The sequence below is a fragment of the Paramisgurnus dabryanus genome, chromosome 23 (assembly GCF_030506205.2).
Source record: "Paramisgurnus dabryanus chromosome 23, PD_genome_1.1, whole genome shotgun sequence".
Lineage (NCBI taxonomy): Eukaryota > Metazoa > Chordata > Actinopteri > Cypriniformes > Cobitidae > Paramisgurnus > Paramisgurnus dabryanus.
Window position 1 is genome coordinate 24,686,580 of NC_133359.1, and position 13,110 is coordinate 24,699,689.

General features: G+C 37.1%; 2 protein-coding genes, 1 pseudogene and 1 gene segment (V, D, J or C); all 4 read right to left on the reverse strand.

Moving 5' to 3' along the window:
- Positions 1-512: 512 nt before the first annotated feature.
- On the reverse strand, positions 513-990 carry LOC135780991 (Ig kappa chain V-III region PC 3741/TEPC 111-like). The segment is given in 2 exon segments: positions 513-838; positions 942-990. Coding segments are annotated over 2 exon segments (375 nt in total).
- Positions 991-6,321: 5,331 nt separating this feature from the next.
- LOC135780989 (histone H2B-like) lies at positions 6,322-7,026 on the reverse strand. The gene has a single exon (XM_065291297.2). The coding sequence runs from the start codon at positions 6,954-6,956 to the stop codon at positions 6,582-6,584; it is 375 nt and encodes a 124-aa protein (XP_065147369.1). The 5' UTR covers positions 6,957-7,026; the 3' UTR covers positions 6,322-6,581.
- An 845-nt stretch (positions 7,027-7,871) lies between these two features.
- Positions 7,872-8,214, reverse strand: LOC135780796 (histone H4). The gene has a single exon (XM_065291077.2). It carries the CDS (start codon positions 8,198-8,200, stop codon positions 7,889-7,891), a length of 312 nt encoding a protein of 103 aa, XP_065147149.2. The 5' UTR covers positions 8,201-8,214; the 3' UTR covers positions 7,872-7,888.
- Positions 8,205-11,260, reverse strand: LOC141279845 (putative C-type lectin domain family 20 member A; annotated as a pseudogene).
- Between the last annotated feature and the right edge of the window lie 1,850 nt (positions 11,261-13,110).

The window sequence follows — 13,110 nt, forward strand, 5'->3', positions numbered from 1 at the left end:
AACTTTCCCCGTCTGTCTTTGTCGCGCGCGCGTTCCCGCGCAGCTTCCAAACCACGGACAAGCGCGGACGGCTCCGTTCGACACATACGCAGTACAAATGATTTCTTATACAAACGATTACTTTACCAAGCTGTCAGAGCAGCACTGATTCGCGTCATTTACAGGACATTCACATATTCATGATAAATGAAGAAAAGTAATGGATTGTCTGATAAATCAACTGTGCACTGCTGCTTTTCTCACTCATTCCAAACTTAAACTATGAAGACTACTGCCACCCACAGTCCGCTCGATTCAGCGCGGGATTATTTGCGCTTAAATAGTTAATCTAAATAATTAACAATTAGATTTTACATTTTATTTTCTCCCGTCGCTTGGGCCCTGACTGCGCGTGGGCCCCTGGGCACGTGCCCATAATGCCCATTGGTTAATCTGGCCCTGTCTGCAGTATCTGTCAGGTTTATGAGTGCAGTCACTGTGCAGTCTGACTGAGATTTTTGTATCACTCTTTATCACTGTGTCAACACCCAGATACTACTAGGATTGTGTTCACTCTGACAGTAATAATCTCCTGAATCTTCAGTCTGAACTCCACTGATGGTCAAAGTGAAATCTGTGTTTGATCCGCTGCCACTGAATCTTGATGGAGTTCCTGTGTTGAGGGTTGTTGCTCTATATATGAGGAGTTTAGGAGCTTCTCCAGGTTTCTGTAAGTACCAGTGTAAGTAACTACCACCATGCACTCTACTGCTGACTTGACAGTTTATTTTAACTTGTTCTCCTGGTTGAACTGCTGTTATTGATGGACTCTGAGTAAGAGTGTACTGTCCTCTACACACTGAAAGAAACAACAAGAATGAAATATAAGACAACACTGAAACAAATCAATATTTCACTCTTCAATGAATTAATGATGATGATAAAAATGTTACAACACAAACCTTGAGTAAAGACTGTGAGTGTCCAGATGAAGATGATGATGAAAGTCATTGTTGTTCTTTTGGTTTGTGTGATGATGAAGATTCTGTTCTGTTCTGATCTCAGTCATGAAGTGTTAAACTCACAGCACTATAAACACTCACACATCACTGAAGCACGACAACACAATGCAAACTCACTCTCACTTCATTTACATCTTTAACCTGAACAGACTTTTTCATTTCATTTTTCAACGTGTACGGTGCATTCATACCCCCCCCCCCCCCCCGAAGAAAATGTATGACAAACAAACTGCTCTCCAAATTAACATTATAATTAAACAAAACATTAAATTATACAAAGTAGTGCTGTTGGTTAGTTGCCTTATTTTTTTAGGTTTAATTACACAGAATTCATGATAAATTAATGTATTTTATAAAATGTCATGCAGACCTGTGTTACATCACACTTTCAGATCTCACACATCTCTACTGAACTCCTCTATCACAGATCAAACCTGTGTATTAATGACAATCAGTCCTATCTCATGCCTACTGAAGATCATACAGGTTATCATAGATGAGCGTTTGGGTAACATCAACAACCACTGGATTTCAGAATCGCAATCTGATGTTAATGTCACAGATATTTGGATACAGAATCACACCTGAGGGGTATTGCACAAAAGCAAGATAAGGGATTAAGCTGGGATTTTCCAGTTATCCTGGCTGAATTTAGACCTGACTCGGTTGCATGAAGGAAGGCTAAATTAATCTAGATGAAGTTACTATGGAGATTTACTCTTTGCAGCTAGCCTGCTCCAGAGCAGGCTAACAACCAGGCTAAGATTAATCCTAGTGATTAATTCAATTCAAAGAACTTTATTAATCCCAGGGGGACATTGCTTTCATGTTACAATTATAGAAATGAAAAAAAGAAAAGAAATAAAAACATAATTATATGCCCATCAATTATTAAAAAATTTATAGATAAGAAATAAAAAATAATAATAAACTATAACCATATAAAAAAGGGTAAATACTTCAATAGTGAATTGTCCCAGCACTAACAAAGAGGAATTATACAGCCTAATGGCCACAGGTATAAAGGACCTTCTAAAATGCTTAGTAAGCAGTGATCAGTCTCTGACTAAATGTACTTCACTGGTTGGCCAGCACCCTGTGTAGTGAGTGAAAGGGATTGTTTAGAATTGAATTAAGTTTTGACAGTATTACAGAGTCCAGCTCCATACCAAGTACATAGCCAGCCCCTCTAATTAATTTGTCCAGTTTATTTCTGTCTGCCACCTTCATACTAATTCCCCAACAGACCACTGCATAAAAAATGATGCTAAACACCACAGACTCATAAAACATCCACAGCATGGTATAGCAGACTATACCATTTCTGATTAATCAGCTAGTTCCTCTTTCAATCCTACTAGATATTAATGTGTTTGAGTCACTTCATGGTCCTGCATTAAAATACTAGATATACTGTAATTTATCTAAGTATGCATACTGTTATTTTAGTTATTATGAAGACTGCTGTCAGGGGTTTGATGAATTCATTTATTAATGCAGATGTTGATATAAGAAATGGCGGATGAAGTTGAAAGGCGGTTTCAATTAAGGACATATGTAGACTAGTATTAAGGCATGAGAAATATCTGACTGAGAGGTACAGATTCTCAGGTGATCTAAGAAATGTCAGTCTAGCACTGAAATCACTTCTACAAGACTGCAAGTAACAGGAACAGATAGTGTTACATTAGGGCAGTAACCGTAAAACAGGCATTATTTTGTGTTACAGCTTTCCCTATTGTCAATGGATGCAGTGGATTGCACCCCTGTGCCAGATATATGACTTTTTTAATGTTAAAATTAGTAAAGACGATACAATATGTCAGCAGACACTACCTTATGTGTAGATTTATTTCTGCAATCAAGTCTCCAGCATGCAAAATGTTCTTAATCTTGATTTTCTGAAAGTGATGGATGGTCCAAATTATTATGCACATGCTATTTTTGTTTGTTTTTTAAAATAAAGTCCGTAAATTTACAAATTGTATTTTAATCTCAATAGTTATATGACAGTGTGCATGTTATTCTATTTAAATACATAATTTGACATATTTAAAATGTCAAAAGATACTTTAATACTTAAAAAATATGCAAATTATGCTTTTCCAAATTATTATGCAAAATGCACTTTATCAAAATGTAGTGTGTTAAAATAATCCACAAAACAGATATCTGTCAAATGTGCTGCATGGACACATAATGACAAAAAAACATTAAATAATTTATTTAACACAAGTTACATAATAATATATGAGCATATTTTTGACAAGACTTTAACTCTCCCATTTATTAAACTTGTAAGTCTATAGTTTCTGTCTTTATTTCGCTTGAAGATGCTAGTATTGCATCCCAGAGTTGATGTTTGAATATGAATTATAGTTCTGTCCACCTCACAGATCATTCATATAATGATGCTTCATAGACTCCTGAGACTAAGGTCAGAGGATATTTATACTGTACCTTAATTTTTTTCTTATTTCATGCCCATATTTAAATAGTCAGTGTTGCTTTTTTTGCAGCATGCTATAGTGTATTGTCCTGCATGAAAGTAAATACATTCAGAAGACATGATTCCTTTTTCCCATCTTTTAGGTACCGTACAGTACATATCTTCCAGATGTCATTTTGGCCCCCTCAAGGGACTTACCATCTTACTTCCCAATATTCCAGTCCAAACCAGCCTTGTTTGAACATGATGGCTATTCACCAACAATCCAGAATATACTATTTAGTGTATTATGGCATGTCAATGATAAAACTGTTTGAAAACTTCATGAAGATCACAGTAAATTTAGTAATTTTGGAAGCTTTAGTTTGGGGGTGGGGTTGAAATCCATTTTTATGCACTGAAGGATCCCATATTGAGGGCTTCTTGGTATTACAGAGGAACCAGCATGTTTGCTTCTTAGGAGGTGGCATTTTTATTGTTGCCTTTTCCTAATATTTTGCTTTAAAAAATTCTTCATTTGGTCAAATCCTGTACATAAATCTTAAAATAATTCAATGATTTTGGTTTAGTTCCACCAAATATAAATTGTTATAGGAAATAAATAGCTTTCTTAAGATAATGCACACTTTTTTTTTGCATCAAATACTGTAGATACACATATTAGTAGTTAAGTGTTTGCAGTTTCATGATGAATTTTTATGAGTTTTATCCATTTTTGCATCAGTGATTCTGTGATCGATCCTGTGGTCTGTTTAAGAATTCCGTGAACGTGCACTTATCCTAGCTAGCTAAACCTGGCTTGACATAGCTGCCCGTTCTCATCCTGGCTTAGCAATCGTGCAACAGGCTAAGCCAGGATGGGCTGATTAAACTAGGTCAAGCTGGGCCTTTTCTGTTATCCTGGCTTACTTAATTCTACTTTTGTGCAATACCCCCCTGGACATCCATTCTCTTATTTACATTCACTTATGTAATGTTTTCTTCTGACGTCTGTTGTTTGTCCACGAGCTCCACCTTGTGGTTCCAATACAATAAGACACAAAATTATTTTCATTGCTCTTCAGTTAAAGGACAAGTTCGGTATTTTACACTTAAAGCCCTGTTTTCAGATTGTTTAAGATAAAATAAAACGGTTTTGACTGAAATTTGGACATATGATGCTGGCCCGAGAATTTTCAGGTGTTTCTTGTATCACCTCCCACCTCTACAATACCTAGGTTCACTGGAACAATCCTTCCTAACATGCATTAAACTTTCGTTTACAAAGACGTGAAACTCACCGAGTGGTCAGAGGTGTTCACTGATATGCTCACACAAAAATCGCTGCAAAAGATGCTTTCCAACAGGTTTTATCGTAGTTTTTTTCCAACTCCATTGACTTATATTAGATGTGCTGTGAGGTACGGTATTAAGGTTGTTTGTATTCTTGCATTTGGCAAAGGCGGATTATCGCCACCAACTGGGCTGGAGTGTCTATTATTCAAGCTCTCAACGGAAGAATATACGGGTGTGAGGCGTTTGGAAAAATAGGTCCACAAGTTTACAACGAAAGGTAAAACACCTGCTGGAAAGCATCTTTTGCAGAGATTTTTGTGTGAGGGTGGAATATTAGGAAAATTAAAGTTTGTCCTTAAGTAGTAGTGAACAAGTTATTTAACATCAAATATGTGTACATAGTCCTCAACAAAATTAAAACAACACAGTTCCAAAGTTTACATCCAGCTGATTATTAACACTTTATGATGTTAATGGACAATCTTTCTCACATCTTTTACTGTTTGCCCGTTTGGTCACAAGCTAGTTTTACAACTTTGAAACCACTGCAATCACTTAACAAACGAACTTTAAAAACTCTGGATATGAAACCGAACATTTTTCATTATTGTCCAATACTACAACAATATAGATTACTCAGTTGAGAAAACATGGTAAAATTCTCAAATCTATGTCTTGCTTATAACATTATTCATGGTTCATCTTCCCCTCCCCTCCATCAGTTTATCAACATCCGAACAGCTGATTATAGTAAAACCAGAGGTGCAGTGAGGGGGGATTGTATCATTCCCCTTAGGAAACGTGTTTTTGGTCAAACAGCTTTTTCTTTTCGAGCTGCTACTGAATGGAACCTTACTCCTATAAACATCAGAAACCTGAACACGTACAGTACATTTAAGATCCAGTTAAAGAAATTGTTACTTAATAACCAGGAGCCTCATTTATAAAGCGTGCAAAGGTTGGGATTTATAAAAAAACACACTAGACAGGAGAATGAGCTTGCAGGGTGGGATATTAGGATGATTCATGTATGCACACTTGCAGGTGATCTGTGATTTATAAAGGGAACGCTGCTTTGTTTTATAAGTCTTCATATTTTTTGCTGTATGTCATTTTTGGCTTTTGTGCTCATGTAGAGTTTTTAAGGTGACTATTACCATCTGTCTAGCGACTACAGGTGAAAAATAGCCATTTGGCTAACTCTGGCATATTGGTCTAATAAATGTCTATTAATATGCATTGTCCCTGTAATAAATAAATAAAAATCAGTGAATGTTTTTTGTAATAGTTTCTTGTGAGTCTCTAGTTTTTGCTAAAAGAAACTGTTCATTGATATTCAGAAAAATCATCAAAGTCCTGCACAAACTTTTGCTTTTCAGCATTTTCTATACATTTGACCCTTGCAGCAACTGATGAGATTCAGATTTTAAAACACAAAAGTGGTATGCACATCACAGAAGCCCAAATTGGGGCCAGGTGCAGGACAACTAGATATGCAATCAAATAATACAAAGTGAAGTCCGCACACTGAAAAGTACTGCTCCTAACAAGTGTTTATTTTCACTTCACTTTGTATTATGAGATTCAGATTTGAACAGCAATGACAACTGAGACAACACTAATAAATATAATAGATGATGCACAAGACTGCGACACCAAATAATAAAGGTATGATTTTAAAAATGAATAACTGATGTTCTAATTCGTTAAAATAAACCAAACATTATAAACAAACCTTTAAATCACAACTAAGTGGCATAAAAAGTGAAACTTCACAAAACAAATAGAAAGCTCTTAAACCGATAAAGTGGGTGGCTCTTAAAAGAGCCTTTGGGGTGTTGAAAGCTTCAAGAGATTTATTTGGAGCTGGTGTACTTGGTGACGGCCTTTGTCCCCTCAGACACGGCGTGTTTGGCGAGTTCACCGGGCAGCAGCAGACGCACGGCGGTCTGGATCTCTCTGGATGTGATGGTGGAGCGCTTGTTGTAGTGAGCGAGACGAGAGGACTCACCGGCGATACGCTCGAAAATATCATTGACGAAAGAGTTCATGATCCCCATGGCCTTAGAGGAAATCCCGGTGTCAGGATGAACCTGCTTCAGGACCTTGTAGACGTAGATAGCATAGCTCTCCTTCCTGGACCTCTTGCGCTTCTTACCGCCCTTTACAGTGGTTTTAGTAACGGCCTTCTTGGACCCCTTCTTAGGTGCGGACTTCGCTGGCTCAGGCATGATTTCTCAAGAAAGAACAACAAAGTGTGTAATGATCGGCTCTGGTGAAGAAGTATTTATTCTCTGTTCATGCTAATTTTCTAAGACTACAGGCTCACGGTACTGATTGGGTGTCTTCATTGGACAAACACCATGAATGGATCTCATTGGTATGGCTAAGACATGAGCGAGCCAATCAAAGTGGCTAAAACGGTAGCCCCACCCATAACCTAATGTTTGAATTTAATACACCCACGCATTCTAGCGCGAATGTACTTTCCCGCTCATTTTTAAAATACAATGAAATATAATCGTATCTTTAAATAGTTTTTATAAAAGTCGGCAGCCTTCTGCTGTTTATCTTCATTTTGCAAGAAAATGTTTAACTATTACAAGCGAGATCTCTTAAGTATGCGTATAAAGGCAGTATAACATTACTAATGCTGGGGACACAACACTAATAAATTGCGAACACATTCTAAAATTCTCAACACAAGAGTGTCTCAAACATAAATTATTTTTATCTGTGACTGTAAACAAACACTAACCACAACTGGGGCAGGCTAGGCATAATCAATCGTTATGATCAAATTACATAATCAGTGCGAAAATTATTAGGAGTCCCCAACTTTAAAGCACAGTTTTTGGGAACATTTTTCGTTTTTAGGGAGTTAGTTAAGCGAACTTTGTTATGAACATAAAACACTTTTGTATTTTTGAGAAATACCATAATATTTAAAGGACGGCCAAAACAACGCATCGCCATAACAGGTCTGTGTAAGATGAAAAATTCAAATAATCCATACATGTTGCTAACTTTAAAACACGGTTTATTCCTTAAAAGACGATTAAAACGAACACAAAACAGAAACACCGAGCAAGTATCGACTCTTTATCTGATAATGTGGGCGGCTCTGAAAAGAGCCGTTTGGGTTTGTGTGGATTTTAAGCGTTTAACCTCCGAAACCGTACAGAGTGCGACCCTGACGCTTCAGAGCATAGACGACATCCATGGCGGTGACGGTCTTTCTCTTGGCGTGTTCAGTGTAGGTGACGGCGTCACGAATAACGTTCTCCAAAAACACCTTCAACACACCGCGGGTCTCCTCATAAATCAGACCGGAGATACGCTTGACTCCACCACGACGAGCGAGACGACGGATGGCGGGTTTGGTGATTCCCTGGATGTTATCACGCAAAACCTTGCGATGACGCTTAGCGCCTCCTTTACCGAGTCCTTTACCGCCTTTGCCTCTTCCTGACATGATTTCAACTTCGTGTAGCAATAATGTCTAACAGAAGACTGCGAAACAGGACTTTACGGTTGTCTACAGGACCTGATGGAAAACACAGAAATGAAGGCGGAGCCAGCAATGTACTTTTACGTCACAGTTAGAAGACCCGAGTCACCCGACCCTATACGACTCTGGCCCGACCCACCTCCAGTTCATATTATTTGGAAGCTGCAGTGCATTGTATATTTTGTCAATCATTTTAATGGTTACGTAAAAATCATATTTTAAAATATGTATTTTGTTTATTTACAAATGGGTATTTTGCAAACAAAACACAACATACAGCCACACATTACAATCAAAATTTGCTATTTTACAACTGCATAGCCTAAGCTTGTTATAGCCTTATGGATTCAGTTTGTGATTGGAAAATTGTCCCTTTTCTGAATGTGAAGAATAAAGCAAGGACAGTCATTCATCACTGTAAGGAGTGGTCCGAGGGAAGCTGCTTATACTTGAGCTTGGCCCAAAGAAAATCCTGCTTTGTGGATTGTTGTACTTCCTGCTATGCTAGGACCACAGTTTGTCAGTGAGCTTCATCTTGTGGAGTTTTAAAGACAAGAACCTAAACCCAAAAACACAGATATGGTTAAAGCACACACATATGTTTCAGATATGTCATTATCTCATGTTATAAAAAATTAATTAAATTTTACTGATGTGAACTCAAAAGAACATATTATGAAATAAAATTACACATGCAAATGCTCCCTCTCAAATATAATTTACAAATTTATTTCCAATAATTCAGTAGTTACTAAAGGACAAAGACAAAAATTGTAAACTAAAATGTGTCTCTATGCTATGGATTACCACAGAAAGTTATTTACCACTGAAACATTTAACCCCAAAGATAGTTTATATTAAAAAAGACAATTCGAGTTGTATTAAATCTATAATAAACTTTTACATTGCCCTGTTGCCAAACAATTCAAAACAACATGAAAACCAATAATAATAATATAACTTATAGATGTATATAACAGTAAGATGCAGATGATTTGATTCTCCATATCTGGTGCAGATGAAGTTGCGTAGTTTAGTTTGATCCAGCGCTGATCTTCTCCGGACTGAACTGCTCCAGATCTCACAGTGTCACAGCTCTTATCTACTGTACTGTTCACCCAATTCTGATAGCAAACCATCTGTCCATTCATCCAGAACCAAACGCCCAGAGCACAGGAGTGACGTAACCCCAACCACACCTCTGGAGTAGAGGCCTGTTGAACCAATCCTGACACCCAGCGCTGAATCTCCTCTGAATCAACCGAAACCAAATCCACATGATTCTGTCTACAGTAACTCAGAGCATCAGACCAGCTCAGACTCTGATTGATCAATACCAGATTATCTGAACACACAATAAACCACAATGACATCAGTCAAACACAAACATGAAGGGAAAATACTGCGGATGAATCTGATTTAATTCTGATATTGAAGAAAGGTTTGACATAAAACACACATTGATATTTATTACTCACCTTCATGACACACAAAAGTGACAAAAGTCTTATGGTACTGACAACCCGCATCATTCCATTGACCCTGATTTTCTATTTTGACCTCTGTACACATTGGATAAGATAAGATAAGATATCTGACTGTTATTAATGATCTTCTGAATCTGATCATTCTCATTCTGATTCCTCACAGACCCCAGATCAGTATGATGCTGTCTGCAGAAACTCTGAGCGTCTCTCCAAGTTTTATTAGAAGTTTCATAGACGTATCCTTTGCTTGTCTCCTAAAAACAAAAATTATATGTTTATTTATTACTACAGCTTGAATATGAATCTTCTGAAACTATTTTTTCCTTCTGAAAGTTTTGGGTTACAGTAGTATGTCTGTGTGGCTCGCTGTTAGTAGTTTACAGGATGGATCATCTTTTTAAATGATAGTGACCAAGAGCTTACATGTCATAGAATAACCCAACTCATAAATAATTTCAAATGAAACTAAATTGAACCTGTTATAAATCTGGATATTATTTTGGAGATAAGCCAGAGTAAAGCCCTGTCCAGGTTACTCTAATAGCAAAAGGCCAGGAGGCTTATGCGGGGCACTGGAAGGGGCAGCACCTGTGGCATTTTGGTAGAAATTCCCTATTCGTCTTTTATTAGCATGACATTGAAGTGACCGACCGAAGATGTCACATCCCCTCGCCACAGTTACTGAACCACCGCTGAGGCGACCGGGTCTCTTATGCTCAGCACCTCAGCGAAAACCTAAATAATGCTGTGCACTCGCCATCTATTTATACTCTCCTGATGGAAATATTGCATGCTAATATTCATTGGCTTTTTTAGTTACACTCAAAGCAGATTGGTCTCTATAGCGACTTCCCAATTCATCTGTTATCGACGTGACGTTTTCATTCCCTACCTTAAGGTAATTAGGTTTACATCCGTAACTGAGACGTTTCTTCACAGTAGAGTGAATGTGTCAAACATAAACTAGTATGCTATTTCTTTTTCTGTTTATTCAGTTTGATTATTGTGATCTTTAAAAGTTGACACATGATGTTTGTAAAGATTTGCCGTAATATTATGAAGGTCCACTCACCATTGAAGCAGATGAACTTTGACCTCTCATCACAGGCCTGCTCAAGCCATTTTCCATTTGTTTTAAATGCATAGCATTTATTTTGGCCTTTTGGTTGTCCTTTCATCCAGTTCGTATAGGTCACAGGTCACCCATAGACCACTTCAGTTTTACTATAAAGTCCAATCCAGACTTTCATATTTTTATTCAGTTGTCTCATCAGCTGTTTCATGTCGTTCATGTTGTCGACTGTGGCCAGATCTGTGTAGGTCTTTCTGCAGTATCTCTGAGCTTCAGTCCAGTTCATATTCCTGCTTATATAGTGATAGCGGTGTTGAATGCATTCAGATAATGAACAGAGAGCTATGAAAGAGAGGGATTGAGTATTTATTAAAACAGAGTCAATTCAAATGACACTTTAAACAAATTAGAAACAAAAAACAACTCACCAATGACAATGAGTCTGAAATATAGAGTTTGTGCCATTTCTAAAGGGTTAAAGACATTTTAAAACTTTAGATTCATCTGACAATTGTAAGAAACAAAAGTACTGTTGCTTATTACATGGCTGTCTAATTATACTTAATTCTGATTGGTCAGATCATGACCTTTTATGTTTATTTATTAACCAATAACAACAACTAAACTTGATTATCATCCAGATACTGCAAATCATTTTGATGTGATATAACATATATGTATAAAGTGTCTGTTTTCTCCTACATAAATACCTCCTAATCAAAAACACCTTTAATAATCTTTAGCACAAGGTTATATATTTTACAGATAAATGGTTATAAGGGATAATATTACATATAACCCAACCCCTGATCATCCTGTTTTGTTACACAAATGAACACATTTTAATAGTAGCAGAATAAACTGAACATTGACATTAAATACAATAAAACATATACAAATGGTACTTGAATAGAAATAATAAAATAAGTTGCTCTTACTTTTGATGTTGTGTGTTTCTCTCTTGAATCTCCTGTGTCTCTGTCTGCACATGTGATGACCTGATATCTGCCCTTCATCACATAACATCATTTGTTTATTTCCTTTAAAAAGTTATTTTCATATTGTGTGTGTGTGTGTGTGACGAAGATTAAAGATGTTAAATAGACATTTAAGTGTCTTTAAGATGTCAATGTTCAGGTGGTGTGTTTGTGAAACTCACATTTGAATACATAGTGTTGCTGGTCTCTGTCATGGCCGATAATGACAATTCCTTTCCCGTTGCCTCCTGATGAGGCAGGGAACAAAAGATTTTCAAACACCTGAATACAGGTGACCTATCACAAATGTCCCAGATCATTAGCTGATCATCCACAACAGCCTGCAGAACAATGGATGTCCAACCCTTCCTGTTAACATAATACCAACCTATAACCATTATAACGAACATTTAATTTACATATGCATGCATCTTCACAGTAAATAACAATCAGTGAAAATCATTCCTTTAATACAGAGCAATAAGTGTGAACACTAGTTGAAGTTTACACACCGTTTTCTAGTGGTTATAAACCCATGTTTTTAATTGAAGTTAGTCTTCACTTGAAAAAAAGATACACAAAACAATTTATTTCAACAATTTTAATTGTTTTAACAGAGTTTTAATCAGGTTCAATTTGTGCATTCTATGCAAACAACATCAAACAACAAAATGTCTGTCCAGATGGGGATGAAGCCAGGAAACTTGTGCAATTACATGTTTGAATGCAGTACCTTTTGAGACAACATTAACAACTATAAACTGCTTTTAATGGCTGGTCGTAGAATGAAACGCTCGAATGAAAAAGAATAAACTGGTCCATAATCCAACTCGCACTCTTTCAAATGAAGAAGTAGATGCATGTTTCATGCTGCAAACACCAAACGTCTGTTATATGCTCGCCTAGTACTGCTATATGAGTCATGGCCATGTCTTCGCACATGCGAGGTTATTCCCAGCTAACAATTTTTGGTTCCCAGAACGTTCCCGGAACGTTAGGTTTTGGTTCCGGGAACGTTCCCAGAACGTTAGTTTTTGGTTCCCAGAACGTTATTTTTGAAACGTTCCCTGTTGGTTCCCCAGGAAAGTTTTCTTTACGGAAATAGAACGTTATTTTTAGGTTCTCAGAACGTTCCCCTAACTTTGTCAGAACGTTCCGGGAACGTTCCTAGAACGTTCTCAGAACGTTCCGGGAACATTCGGGTAACATCAACCTAACCTGCTCAGAACGTTTGCAGAACGTTGCCAGAACGTTCCCGGAACGTTCTCAAAACCTCTAGTTATTCCCTATATTTAGGCACCATTAATAATAAAAATTCACAATTAAATCATTAAAAAA